Source organism: Gymnoscopelus braueri (genome assembly GCF_963280865.1).
Source record: "Gymnoscopelus braueri genome assembly, chromosome: 14".
Lineage (NCBI taxonomy): Eukaryota > Metazoa > Chordata > Actinopteri > Myctophiformes > Myctophidae > Gymnoscopelus > Gymnoscopelus braueri.
In genome coordinates, this window is record NC_137619.1 from 37,156,633 (window position 1) to 37,172,747 (window position 16,115).

The following is a 16,115-nucleotide window of genomic DNA, read 5'->3' on the forward strand; positions in this document are numbered from 1 at the left end:
GGAGACATGCTCTTTGGAAAAGGAGCTAAGCTGGAGATAAGTAGGGCATGCACTTGTTTTTTGATAGAAGTAATAAACATAACATGACTTTTTTCACTTCCTGTTAATGTTCACATTCTACTCAACCTGCACATCTTTATTTAAAGTTGTATTTGTGCAAGTTAATAAGCATATGTATATCAAGTGCAACACAGTGGGAAACACATATTGTACAAATAGTTTAAATAAATAAAAGAAAACATGACTAAAAACACACAATGAAAACACTGATAGCACATTATGCAGCTGTAGTTCCAGATGTAGTTGGATCTAATAACACAGCGCTAGTGTTTGTCAAGTTTAAACCTTACAAGAACAAGCTGTAATTATGACTGCATTTAAATGAATAGGGTAATATTATGAATTGTATGTCTGTCTCTTCAGAACCCATAGACAGCACTGCCTTCAGTACAGTATAACATCAGTTAGCAGCAGTTTTCCATTTCACTGAAATTGCATATTTGTTTGGCATTTTAATTGTAAACTAATCTAGGATAAATATTATGATATGGTATTGTATTATAATCACTTGTTATAGTAAATAATGTATAAGGATATATTTTCAATCAGCCATGAACAGTTTTCATTTATTTATTTGTGTTTCTGCAGGTCAGCAGTTGGATCCACTGGTCACTGCACTGGTTGTACTGGGGTTGCTATTGTTGTGCTCTGTGATCGTGAATATCATTCTTATTTGCACCAGAAATCAAGGTAATGTCTGTCCATTACATTTGCTTTATAAACCATCATTATGTCTTAATTATGTGTTTCTCATTGCTGCTGTTTCATTAACTTACTGTACATAATTGAGAATTATGAGGAGGAAAACATACAGCTCTTGCATGATTCAGTCTAAAGACTAATTCTAATTTATACTTTGTTGTGTGGAAAAGTCAAGAACTGTCACTTACCTGACAGTGTGACAAACCACCCAGTGAAAGGACTGCATAACCAGGTTGTTAGACTGTTGTTATCAACTGGCTTTGCAATGGCACCTGTCATTTTATATTTTGTATACAATACCCAATTAAAAGTTGTGTTTTTGGTAATAACGCTCAGGTTGAGAGACAGTGTTTTATCAAGTCTATAGTTTTACTTGATCTTAATCCATGTTTTTACCTGTAGGAACACGGAACACTTCATCTCATCATGGCCATGTCTTGTCAGCTGTCAAACAATCAAATGATCAGGTAATTATTTTCCAACCAAACCCACTGTACAGACTAGTGATTAGTGTTTGTTAGTATGACTTGAACTGATATCACTGCATTTATTTATAAACCAAACATTAATATTCACTCTGCCTCCAAGCTGTTACATTTTCTCTAAACTTCAATCTACCGCCGCACTATGTCTTTATGTATTGAAATCACACTGTCCTCTGTTGTCTAATGGCTCCACACAGTGTACTGTATGTGTTGTAGCATGAATTCTAGTGAGATATTTTACTTCTCCTTACATTCTGGAAAGATGCATTGCAAATAAGAATATCTTAATCTCAATTATTATATTATCAATATTATATTATCATATTTAGAATTCATGAAACTAGAGGCCGTAAATCTCTAGCCTGGCATGGCCAGACTAATATCACTGCATAGATATTAGTCTGGAATCGCTGTTTGGAACCTGCATTTCCCAGGGGCTGATTTAAAAAGAAAATGCCTCAGATGAACCCGCCCCACATTTGCATACTGGGCCCTTATTGGTGCACACGACCTAGGGGGCAGTGAAAACCAATCACAACCGAGTGGGGCCAGACCAAATCTGCGGAGGGCACTTTTTTTTTTTTGCACTGGCAGATTTGTCTGTTTTCCAGACTAGTGAATCTCCACCAGTAGTAGTAGGCTAATTAATAGTGAAATTGAAATTTCTAAGTACAGAAAGAAATCATGTTGTGTGTGATTACCATGGCTCTGCTATAAGTGGAGTTGGTTCAGCTGATATTCAGGAGGAAAGATCCCTTTAACAATTATGAGAAGCATGTACTGTATATACATACAGTATATACACACAGCTAGCCTGTCAGTCCCTGTTATTCAGTATGTCTTGTACGAATACGATGCTCCTGGCATCACGTCTAATTGTCCTTGAGCAAGACACTGAACACAACTGTTCCCTGGATGCTGATCAATATCTTCCATGCTGACAGTTAGAATGTGTTCAATGTAGATGATAAATTCTGCATATCTCTAAATGTATTTGACCAATGAAACTTTCCTCTTTCTCGCCTCTATATGTGTCAGAGCACAGGTCCAGACTCCACCTATCAGAGCCTCCAACCAGCCACTCGGAATCAAGTCTATGATGCCATAACACCATCTACAGTGCGACCTCATAAGTATGCCCTCATAATCACCACATTGTTGATTGGTTGTGTGATGCCCCTCCCCCTGCTCCCACTGTTACTTATGTGTGCATGTCATTGCCAATGAAAACTATTTGGTGAGTACTCATTTTGGTTCAATCACTGTCATGCTTTTTAAGTCACTTGTCATTAAGGCAGGCATGCAGACTTAAGGCTTAAAGCTTGTGAGGTGTGCCTGAGCACAGAGCAGGGCAGACTAATATCACTGCATAGATATTAGTCTGGAATCTCTGTTTGGAACCTGCCTTGAGTCGACGACCACACCGCTCAAGTTGGTAAGCCAATGTGGATGCCTGGATGGACTCAGAATATGCTACTGTATCACGTGAACCAAAATGAGCGCTCCTTCCATGAGTCAGTGTGTCTCAGCCAGTCACACTGATTGGGTGCTGGGAATATCATATACACATATATATTTAAACGTAGATACCTCATTGGCCGATGCGTCATCGTGGCCGCCCTATATTGTGGGGAGAGCCGTGCCTCCTAATGTATGTATACCCCATGTATGTCAATTGAATTATTATTAAAATCATCATAACTCGCTGAATTCTGTTTCATACCAGAACACATACGGTAGATATTAACGTAATGGATATAAAACATTAAAAACCGGTCTGGTCTCAGGTAGTTGTATAGGCTACAACTCAGACATATTTCTTACAGTGGGGTTATGACAAGCTGCCCCACAAACCATAGACATAATAAAGATAGACGCTTCCTCCGACTCTGGGGTGTCTGTATCGCAGCCGCCATATTTGGGAAGGCACGCTTCCTGACTACTGGCCAATCACAGCGCGTCTTTTCCGGGACTTGGCAGAATCTAGTTGTATAAAAATATACAGGTCGCTCCAATGAACTGCAGCGGCCAATGAGGTATTTAGGTTTCTATATCTATGATACAAACCACACCTACTGAAGCTGATGCTCCTCCTCTTTCAGGAAGAGGCCGCAGAGAGGAGGTCGTTAGCGGGAGGAGCTTCACCTCGTTGGCTGCTCTGGACCAAATATTTTACTGACCAACTCTCCGTTTCTGTCACCCAACTCCCACATGTGATCCTGGTTTATTGTCTCCGCCAGGCTAAAAGGCACGGCCATGTTTTGCACCCTGTCCGACCGTCTGTCCGTCCTTCCGTCTGTGAACAGCTAATCTCCCGCACCGTAGGCCCCATCGCAGCAAAACTGTGCATACACCTCTGCCCCAATTTTTTCACATGGGCCTGTTATAGCGCCACCAGGAGGCCATTTTTTTCACAAAAAAAATTGACACTACTCCTACAGATTTTGTCCAAACATCACGCTAATCTGTATGCTTTCAAATAGATATGGTTAAGAACACTCAAAATTGTATTCAGCGAAAATAATGTTAACTCTTCAGTTTATATTACTCCCTATTTGTCAGGCCCTATAGGCCTGTTGCTATGGCATCTACGACGTGACGTCACATACAAATGCAGACCTTACCAAGTAGCGTCAATAGTTAATTAACAGGATGGAGTCTTGTTAATGACGTCAGACATCTATGATGTAGGGCCTACATCATAGGAAACGTAGATAGGCTACATTGTAGGCTATCTACGTCTCCATATTTGGGCAAGGTCTCAGCCTGAGCCATAATGCCTCCCATCCATTATACATTTTATGTTAGATATTTCAAAGAAATATAAAACATATACAGGTACAGTATGTGAATTTTGCAAACACACACACAGAGACCAACTTTTTGGCAGAAATTCAGATATACTGTTAGTTTTGTTGATTTTTTTTTTTACTTATATTACATTACTATATATTATACAATATTGGTGTTCATTGGTTCCCATGTCACACGTGTGTGTGAAGTTGAGCATACAATGTCCAGATAGTTGCCACCAGCAGGAAAGGAGGACAATCATCTGTGTGTTTAACAAACATGACCCCTCGCATGCGTTTACCCACCTCTATAGATTACACCTGTTGCACCAATTATTTAGGGAACCACAAAGACCATTCATTAATGATTGTATTTTATAATCTATTTCTTCACTTGTTTTCGTTTCTTTTTTTCTTTTTTATATTCTCTTTTTCTTGGGGTTTTGTTGAATGCAATTATTCCCGAGTTAAATTGCACCAATGTAAATCTAATCCACACATCTGGTAAGGACTGGCATATTTGAAATAAAAACGCAGAGAGAGAGAGGAAGAGAAGTGGAGCCTCATGGTCGAGTACAGCAGAAGGTATCAACGGTCCAAAACTCAGACATCGTAGCCAATAAGGCCTCCTTTGCCAATGCACTCTCCAATATAGAACCACATCAACACTTCAGTGGCCACCAGTCCATTCCTTAGTGCATCCTTCACTGTTGTTTGTCCAAGGCGTCCTGTCTGGAAGCCCTTGATGAGGCCTTGTACACTCTCAATAGCTCTGGGGATCTCAGCAGGAGACGGCGGAACCAGCTCAACGCGAGCGTAATGCCAGAAGGTCGCCAGCCGGGGTCTGGAATAGGTGACAGTGGCGTCGACCAGTGTGGGTACCTTTGCCATCAACTTCTGCACTGCTTGTGCCATGATGAAGTGTGAACTCGTCCTCTACAACCTGGATCTGTCAACTGAATGTCACCTCCAGCAGACCCACTTTGTTCCCTTTGAATGAACGATGACAGACTGTGACGTGTTTCTCATGTGGTGCGCTTGCAGGTCAGGATGTGATGATGATCACAGCCTGACGCGTTCAGTGACATCACCACATCATCATGTTATGATGTCACAAATGAGCGCAAACTGACCTCGCCAATTAAAGTCAATAGTTAACGTACAATATTTGCTTCAGAGATGTAGTGGAGGATTGTTAAAGGTCATACTATGATGTTAAACCATGTAAAAAGGTCGTAAAAAAAGTAGAATAAAGTTATTGTGGGATCGCTAAGGCGATCACATTTTCACGTCTACTCAGACTTTTGTGTGCACCCCAGACAGTTTTTTTTATATTGCTGATTCAATATTTAAATATTTGACATTCATTTGATAGACACACACACACCCATTCAACTTCAAACTCTGTGTTAGACTTGAAAACACACGTCCCTCGTTCTGGTGGCTGATATTATCCTTTCAATGAATAGGGTGACCTTCATTTTTCCATTCGTTATTTCATGCATGGACTGGAAAATAATGAAATAACTAAATGAGGGTCAGGGAGAGAGCGAGAGAGTGTGTATGTGTGTGTTTTTATAATTATTGAACCAATGGAAAGTATTAACAAGAGCTTGTGAGTTGTGACTAAATAACTACCCATGGATCCATTGGAACACAGATACGTTTTTTTCCATTTCCCGGTTTTGGACACAAGGTTTCCACCCGACAGAGACAGTGAGTTTTGTACGCTCTCTTTACAATCATGTTCTTCATAATTCTTTGTTCTGTTCAGCTCACAAGATAGGCTGCTAAATAATAAATCATTTTGTAACAGATTTAAATGAATGGTGTATGAAATTTGATATTTGGAAACGTGTTTCAATCTTTTTTCAGTTTCTTAGATCTGTACTTTACTTTTTATACAAGTAAGACGCGCGAACGCTGGAAGCGAACGCAGCTCGAAAATATCGTGTATTTACGGGCTTGTAATCTGTGTTATTTCACCGTGATGGGGAGAGAACATTGACATTGTGTGTGTGTGTGTGTGTTTTGCAGGCTGTTGTGCATTTTAATCAGAGCATTGTCTACATTCCTGCACTCTGGCCCACTCTGGCGGCTGCACACAGGCAGTGCACGCACACAGAGACACAGACACACACACACACACACACACACACACACACACACACACACAACCCGAGCACGGTTTCATAGTAAGCTGCACTTGGGCGGAGGCCTCCTTCCGCGTTCGCAATAAGGGAAAAGCGAAAAGGTACATACATTGTATAATGTCATAGCGTTGTGTGTTCTAAAAAAAAGGCATGGGTTTCCGAGGCTAGTGTGGTGTTGGCGCTGAATTCACAAAGAAGTTGAACTTTAATATAGAGCTAAAATTTGGTAAAAGTGGCTGGCTTCATATGTCAATGGTCAATGCCCATGTGGAAGTTCAGATTAATTTGTCAACCCACTGAGGAGATGCATGCAGACGGACTAGAGACAGATTCCTTAAATTAATATACAGTATATATTTTTTTCCAGCAACCATTTGGTAGGTGTAGAGGGAAAAAAGAGCAGACTAAGTACAGAGTTAAAGGTCAAGTTTACTTTTGAGGGTTTAAGTGGTGAAAGGTCTGACAACAATACACATGAACCCAACATGACAGTCTATGAAGCCATCTATGATAAGGTTTAATGTACAATATGTAGTGGGGGTCCCTGCTTCATCTCTCTCTCAGCGAGGGGGTCCTTGGCCTGAAAAACATAGACCACTGGTCTAGTCTAGTCAGTACCATAGTTTAGTCAGTACCATCAATAGTCTGATCAGTACCATAGTCTAGTACAGTGGTACTATACCTAAGCTTGTAGATGGGCTATTTTCACAATTTGACCAATGTTTGACCAGTTTGTGTATTTTGTTTGGTTTTTAAAAGGTCTTAAAAGGTCTTAAAAGTCCTTAAATTTTCACTTTACTGTCATTTGGGCTATAGCCTGTCCGAAATGGGCTTACTCAAGTAAAAGTATGAGAAACAGTGTAAGGATGTTATGGTTTCTGTGGAGCTCCATGTGTTTGGATCCCACCCTTCTTTAATAATAATTAGACCTAGTAGATCCTATGGAGAAATTCAGTTTCATCCAGTTGATTGCTGCTCACAGTTAAGGGTCAAAGTGGATGTCTGCTACTTGTAGGATTTGAACCCCAGTCCTTATGACATGTAGAGAGCTTCTTACCACATTGAGCTATTGTGGTTGTTGTCTCACAAAGGCCAAATGGATTCATCACACAAAAGCCAGAGGCTTGTTTCCATAGACATTGAAACATCTAAACAAGCAACAGCACAACAATGACACAGAAACTAAATAATTTTAACTGCATATTCTGATATATATTTTGTTCGTATCGTCGTTTGTTACTTAACGGGGACGCACCTGTGTGTAATTTTTAGATTTCTTTGGCCATTCAAAAATAGCAGATATACAAGCTCATAGTGCTGCACTGAGTGCCGCGCTATGAGCTTGTAGATCTGCTTTTTTTTTTTAAACCTGGTGTTAAAACCCGGTCTTACAGTGGAGTGATGCAGGCAGCATGGTAGCCCATCGTGTTAGGACAGTGTTTACATGAGCTGAGTGTCGTGGGTTCAAATCCCCCTGCATCTTTACTCTACAGCATGTTTTAAAGACTTTAACGTCCAGAAATCACACTTAAAAGCACTGAAGAAACATGTGTAAATGTGTGGAGGTGCGTTGGGCAGAGGATAGTTGGTGGACACTTTTGTGGTCTTTGGTATCGAAAGCCACACGGCTTGCCGGGCCACAGGTTCTATTCCCGTCTCGGCAAGTAAGGCGCACAGGGTTGTCCAGCCATGGCAGGCACTGAAGCCAATACTCACTGATATACCTCGGTACAGTGGGGCTGGGGAGTGGTTTAGCTCCCCAGTGTTTCCACACAGTAACAACGAGGGGTTATGGCAACACAAATAACACCCACCTGACCTTTTACGTAACCACGGTAACAATGTCAACTAGGTGAAGTCACTTCCTGAACTGCACTCCTCAATCCTATCACTGTTTGGTGTTGTGTTGTGTTGTGTTAGTTTTTGTGTCAATATAAACTTGTTTATTCACACATGTGATGGAATACAGCCAGTCCACTAGATGGCGCTCGTGCGCTGTCTTTTGGGTTTGTGGGTTCAGGGTGTTGTGTATGACGTCACATCCAGGTCAACAGTCAGTGTGTTTTGCTGCCAGAGAGACAAGTCCTTTAGATATCAGATCTATAAACACACTGAGCGGTGAGTCACAGTTAACCTGCTTTATTGTCACAGCTTTGTTTACGTTGGTTTGGTACAAAATGGTTAAAAATTGATCTCTTTAACCTTTTTAAGAGGAGCTACAACCACACAACATCTCTAAGGTCTTCCATACATCAAATGGATTCTTATGTCAAAATATTTTACTGCGAAAGTGTTTACATTGATTTATTGTTATTATACACCCCTAAACTAATGCTAATCTTGTGGATCACAGTGAGAGGATTTAAACAGGACATGCTTGAGTTGAAGCCAGTGTAGACATGGTTCACATGACGCTCGTCTGTCACAAGCGTCATGGAACCACTTGTTCCTGGTTTGCGAAGTTTGTACATTTACATCTTGTACATCTACATAAATGTTCAGATTTCAAACATAAAGTGCTGAACCCACGGCCACCGATGTTACAAGTTAAAGCGCCCTGGTCTAAGTGCATGTATCTTCCGTATTATTCAATAAGAAGCCTTTTAATCCGATTGGTGGCCATTTTCTCCGAATTTTCTCTGATACTTTCAACCACGTGACCCTATCGGTTGGAAGGTGTATTGCACTCTGATACAATATAAAAAATAAAATAGATAATGGCCGCCGATCGAATTAAAATGCGTTTTATTGAACAATACGGAAGTTACGGGTACTTAGACCGGTGCACTTTAACTTGTAACATCCGTGCCTTGGGAGTAAGTACTTTATATTTGAAATCTGAACGTTCATGTAGATGTGGCAGTTGTAAATGTAAAACATTCGCAAACCATGAACAAGTGGTTCCATGACTGTCATGTTTCAGGGTTAGGTTTTTTTCCCCAGCAGTGACAAACAGCTCCCCCTACTGGAGAGGAGCTACAACCACACAACATTTCTAAGGTCTTCCATACATCAAATGGATCAAATGAAATGCAGAAATATTTTACTGCAAAAGTGTTTGAATTGATGTATTGTTATTATATACCCCTAAACTAATGCTAATGCAACATAAATAAAGCCTGACTGTACGGGGGTTTAGTCACATCAACTCAACAATGAGAGGATTAAAATAGGACATGCCAGTGGTGGAAAAAGTGCTCAAATGTTTTACTTAAAAGTATCAATACTGCAATGTAGAAGTACTCTGTAAGTAAGTAAAAGCCCGGAATTTACTTGAGTAAAGGTACAAAAAAGTAGAAAGTACCAATTATGCAGAAAGTCCAATTTCACATGTTTTAAAATATATCACATTTCAAAAAAGCAGATCTACCAGCTCACAATGCGTTAGCTTTGCGACACTGTGAGCTTGTAGATTGGCTAATGTATCCACATTTTGAGTTTCCTAGGGCATTGTGGGCATCACTTCTTGTCGATTTGATCCCTGATCAAATCGACAGGAAGTGATGCCCACGCCCTAGGAAACTTGTGGATTTAGGGCTGAAGTGGTTAATGTATGTTTTTTTTAATGTAATGTTGATGTGGCACACTGGTTGCAGAGCCCTGCTCTAAATACTAGGGGGAAAATGGAAATAGGTCTGATATAGTCCTTTGAACACATACCTACAATAGACGGGAAATTAAGTGTAAAATAGATATTCAGATTTTACATTTTCTTATATTGTGTTAAAATGACTCCTAATTCCTTTACGTTTTTTTTTCTAACATAGAGAGGGATGATAATTTTTCTAAACCTCTCTTGTTGAATCTACATGAGTTTGGCTTTATGTAGTTATTTTAGCATTGTTTAGTTTGGGAGTGTATAACAATATACACCAATTTTGCATTTAAATATTTTTATACAAGAATACCCATTGTATGGGTAAGAGATGATACTACCTCCTCATTTTTCTGTAAAATTTCAGCTGCCCGTTTATATATTTTTTTCTATAACCCCTCCGCTTTATTGTCTGGAAATCCCGGGGAATAACCCCCCAGGCCCACCCTGCTCACACATGGATGAGACAATCTTCAGTACCTGGCTTCATGGGACAAATCAGGATTTGAACCCGCGGCCCTTAGTACGGCAAGCTGTAGCAATCGAGTCTGCTAGGCCTGGTGACTCTGACTTAGTCCGCCACACTATGGTACCGGCTGATCCTCACTGCTTTCTGTGTTGGTTTTGACTAGTGCTTCTGTAGCCCCTAGAGTGTAGTAGAGGGTAAAGAGTGACAGATTGTAGTGGGTTGAGCTTTTGGTGGTTGCCCCTAGCAACGCAACGCCCCCCGTAATCACCAGGCTGATTAACAGGCAGCTGTACGCAGCCGCTAGTTAGTTTGGCGTTTGTCCGTCTGCCTGGTCGTGACCGTCCAGTTTCAACGTCTCGCTTAAGGTACCGTATGTAACTATGTGTGTTAACTGTGTATTGATGTGTGAGCTTAGCGAAACCTAACGTTGTCCTAACTCTGCAGGTGCTCCGTGCTCCCCCCCGACCTGTTCTCCTTGTAAACGGAGGTGCTCCCGGTGTGCGTGGCGTGCTGTGTGTCCGTCCAGTCTGTGCCACTTTATCTATTTATAGAGGTAAGGCAGTTGCACTGCGCACATTGTAGATTTAAGTCATTGATCAGGTTATGTCCATTTGTTTTGTTAGAAGCTCCGTTTGCCTCTGCTGTTTTTGTCCTTATTATTTGTGGTTATTTCATTTAGGTTTATTGTTTATGCAAACCAGCTGTTCTCACTGATGATAAGAAAGGTATATCTGAGGTATATTTGGCTCCGGCCGTCCCAACAGGTGGGTGGTCACGGGTGTAGTATTGGGGTTTTGTATTTAGCTTTAGTGCATGATCTATTGCTTGCATGCGCATTATTTGTAAGAACCCAGTGTTGTGTGTATTTTAATATATTTCTCTCGTGTCTTACAGTGAGTGAAGCGCTTGTGTGCGCTTTTGGTGGCGGTCCCCTCTCTCCCTCCTGTGTGCTAAGGACACCTACAGTATACCCCCCGGCTACTGGTATCTTAGGCTATTGCCCTTTTTTGATAGATATTTGTACTATGTTTTAATTAGTTGTGAAATTGCTAAATAAATACATTTCCACTTCATGATCCATTTTTAGTTGCTTATTCTGCCTTGAATTATAAATAAAAACAAACATTATTTTTAAACTGGAAACACGTCTCTGCTCCTCTTATTAATAACCTGTGGTCGGTATTCAATGTGTATTGTGCATCATATGGTATTCTCTGGGTGAAACTCCCAGGGTGGCGTAGTCGGCTATCCTGTTTCCGGGCCTAAGTGCCCTGGCCACAAATAATGCCAGTCCATCAACATCATTAAAGGTATTGGCTGTAATGTTATGATCAGTCAATCAAATTGGATATTAAAGAAAGGAGGCCAACAGTCCATGTATTTTGGCAGATCCAGTACAGGAGTTGGACAATGAAAACAAAAAAGGCAGTAAAGATTGTCTCTTGCCATTTGAACAGCCAACTCATTTCCAAATGGACGTGTGGGTCATGTAAAAAAAAAACTACTACAATTACTAGATCATGACATAGAATAGAATGACAAAAGAACAAGCTGACAAAGTGTAAAAACAAACTTTATTTAATCCTTGCTGTTCCTGCTCATCCTTGGTCTGGGGGAAATATTTAACTGGTCAGTGAAACAGTAAATCCAGGACTAGGATTGGTCACCCAAGCAGAGAATGCATGACCGGCCCAACCTCAACAAAGAAGTTACAGCAGAGCAGGAGCTCGGCGGCCTTGCTGTGACATTGTCTTCATTCCTCTTTGACGAACAACACAAAAAAAATGCTCTCCTATCATGCATGGCACTGTGACTGCTCTCATGATACTGACTAAAATATGATACTGACAAAACTATAATACTCTGGTACTGGCTACGACGAAACACTAATACTCTGGTACTACTGACTAAACTGTGATACTGATTCTACTAAACTATGATTGATACTACTAAACTATGATACTGACTAAAACTATTAGTAGTACCAGAGTATTAGTGTTTTGTCAGTACTACCAGAGTATTATTCAGTTTCAGGCTTTAGTCAGTACCAGAGTATTAGTGTTTTGTCAGTTCCAAGTCGTCAGTACCAGAGTATTGTATCAATCGTAGAATCATAGTCAGCGATACTGACAAACAATACTCTGGTACTGACTAAAGCCTGGAACAACAATACTCTGGTACTGACAAAACTATAATCTGGTACTGACTACGACTTGGAACACTAATACTCTGGTACTGACTACGACTTGGAATTGACAAAACACTAATACTCTGGTACTGACTAAAGCCTGGAACAACTATAATACTCTGGTACTGACTAAAGCCTGGAACTGACAAAACCATAATACTCTGGTACTGACTAAAGCCTGGAACTGACAAAACCATAATACTCTGGTACTGACTAAAGCCTGGAACTGACAAAACTATAATACTTTGGTACTGACTACGACTTGGAATTGACAAAACACTAATACTCTGGTACTGACAAAACACTAATTGACTAAAGCCTGGAACTGACAAAACCATAATACTCTGGTACTGACTACGACTTGGAACACTAATACAATACTTTGGTACTGACTACGACTTGGAATTGACAAAACACTAATACTGACAAAACTAATACTCTGGTACTGACAAAACCATAATACTCTGGTACTGACAAAACTATAATACTCTGGTACTGACAAAACCATAATACTCTGGTACTGACAAAACTATAATACTCTGGTACTGACTAAAGCCTGGAACTGACAAAACTATAATACTCTGGTACTGACTAAAGCCTGGAACTGACAAAACCATAATACTCTGGTACTGACTAAAGCCTGGAACTGACAAAACTATAATACTCTGGTACTGACAAAACCCTAATACTCTGGTACTGACTAAAGCCTGGAACTGACAAAACTATAATACTCTGGTACTGACAATACTCTGGTACTGACTAAAGCCTGGAACTGACAAAACTATAATACTCTGGTACTGACAAAACCCTAATACTCTGGTACTGACAAAACCCTAATACTCTGGTACTGACTAAAGCCTGGAACTGACAAAACTATAATACTCTGGTACTGACAAAACCCTAATACTCTGGTACTGACTAAAGCCTGGAACTGACAAAACTATAATACTCTGGTACTGACAAAACCCTAATACTCTGGTACTGACTAAAGCCTGGAACTGACAAAACTATAATACTCTGGTACTGACTAAAGCCTGGAACTGACAAAACACTAATACTCTGGTACTGACTAAAGCCTGGAACTGACAAAACTATAATACTCTGGTACTGACTAAAGCCTAATACTCTGGTACTGACAAAACCCTAATACTCTGGTACTGACTAAAGCCTGGAACTGACAAAACTATAATACTCTGGTACTGACAGAACCCTAATACTCTGGTACTGACTAAAGCCTGGAACTGACAAACCTATAATACTCTGGTACTGACAAAACCCTAATACTCTGGTACTGACTAAAGCCTGGAACTGACAAAACTATAATACTCTGGTACTGACAAAACCCTAATACTCTGGTACTGACTAAAGCCTGGAACTGACAAAACTATAATACTCTGGTACTGACAAAACCCTAATACTCTGGTACTGACTAAAGCCTGGAACTGACAAAACTATAATACTCTGGTACTGACTAAAGCCTGGAACTGACAAAACACTAATACTCTGGTACTGACTAAAGCCTGGAACTGACAAAACTATAATACTCTGGTACTGACTAAAGCCTGGAACTGACAAAACACTAATACTCTGGTACTGACTACGACTTGGAATTGACAAAACACTAATACTCTGGTACTGACTAAAGCCTGGAACAACTATAACACTCTGGTACTGACAAAACACTAATACTGACTAAAGCCTGGAACTGACAAAACTATAATACTCTGGTACTGACTAAAGCCTGGAACTGACAAAACTCTGGTACTGACTAAAGCCTGGAACTGACAAAACTATGATTCTAATAGTTTTAGTCAGTATCGTAGTATCAATCATTGTTTAGTAGAATCAGTATCATAGTTTAGTCAGTACCAGAGTATTAGTGTTTCGTCATAGCCAGTATTATAGTTTCGTCAGTATCATGTTAATAGTTTAGTCAGTATCATGAGAGAGCAGTCATAGTGCCATGCATGATAGGAGAGCTTTTTTTGTGTTGTTCGTCAAAGAGGAATGAAGACAATGTCACAGCAAGGCCGCCGAGCTCCTGCTCTGCTGTAACTTCTTTGTTGAGGTTGGGCCGGTCCTGCATTCTCTGCTTGGGTGACCAATCCTGGTCCTGGATTTACTGTTTCACTGACCAGTTAAATATTTCCCCCAGACCAAGGATGAGCAGGAACAGCAAGGATTAAATAAAGTTTGATTTTACACTTTGTCAGCTTGTTCTTTTGTCATTCTATGTCATGATCTAGTAGTTTTTTACATGACCCACACGTCCATTTGGAAATGAGTTGGCTGTTCACATGGCAAGAGACAATCTTTACTGCCTTTTTTGTTTTCATTGTCCAGCTCCTGTACTGGTTCTGCCAAAATACATGGACTGTTGGCCTCCTTTCTTTAATATCCAATTTAATTGACTGATCTGATCATAACGTTACAGCCAATACCTTTAATGATGTTGATGGACAGGCATTATTTGTGACCAGGGCACTTAGGCCCAGAAACAGGATGGCTGACTACGCCACCCTGGGAGTTTCACCCAGAGAATACCATATGATGCACAATACACATTGAATACCAACCACAGGTTATTAATAAGAGGAGCAGAGACGTGTTTCCAGTTTAAAAATAATGTTTGTTTTTATTTATAATTCAAGGAGAATAAGCAACTAAAAATGGAAAGGTCAAGTTCATGAAGTTTAGGAAATGTATTTATTTAGCAATTTCACAACTAATTAAAACATAGTACAAATATCTATCAAAAAGGGGCAATAGCCTAAGATACCAGTAGCCGGGGGGTATACTGTAGGTGTCCTTAGCACACAGGAGGGAGACAGGGGACCGCCACCAAAAGCGCACACAAGCGCTTCACTCACTGTAAGACACGAGAGAAATATATTAAAATACACACAACACTGGGTTCTTACAAATAATGCACTAAATACAAAACCCCAATACTACACCCGTGACCACCCACCTGTGACAGCCGGAGCCAAATATACCTCAGATATACCTTTCTTATCATCAGTGAGAACAGCTGGTTTGCACGAACAATAAACCTAAATGAAATAACCAATTCAAATAATAACCACAAATAATAAAGGACAAAAACAGCAGAGACAAACGGAGCTTCTAACAAAACAAAAGGACATAATAACCGGATCAATGACTTAAAACTACATAATAACCGGATCAATGACTTAAAACTACAATGTGAGCAGCGCAACTGCCTTACCTCAAAGTGGCACAGACTGGACGGACACAGCACGCCAACCACACTGGGAGCTAGTAGCACCTCCGTTTACAAGGAGAACAGATCGGGGGGAGCAGTGAGCACCTGCAGAGTTAGGACAACATTAGGTTTCGCTAAGCTCACACATCAATACACAGCTAGCACACACATCAATACATAGTTACATACGGCACCTTAAGCGAGACGCTGAAACGGAACGCTCCCACGACCAGTCAGATGGACAAACGCCAAACTACCTGGCGGCCGCGTACAGCTGCCTGTTAATCAGCCTGGTGATTACGGGAGGCGTTGCGTTGCTAGGGAACCAGCCAAAGCTCAATCTGTCACTCTTTACCCTCTAGGGGCTACAGACCCAAGCCCCCTATCTATTATCTGTAAATAATAGAGAGGAGATATTTTTAACTCTATGCTGCTACAGACACAC

General features: G+C 40.5%; 1 protein-coding gene across 1 annotated transcript; it reads right to left on the reverse strand.

Moving 5' to 3' along the window:
* Nucleotides 1-4,313: 4,313 nt before the first annotated feature.
* On the reverse strand, nucleotides 4,314-4,954 carry LOC308100259 (ATP synthase subunit g, mitochondrial-like; the record flags this gene model as incomplete). Its single annotated transcript, XM_080449231.1, has 1 exon — nucleotides 4,314-4,954. The coding sequence occupies one exon, from the start codon at nucleotides 4,952-4,954 to the stop codon at nucleotides 4,643-4,645; it is 312 nt and encodes a 103-aa protein (XP_080305357.1). The 3' UTR covers nucleotides 4,314-4,642.
* Nucleotides 4,955-16,115: the final 11,161 nt, after the last annotated feature.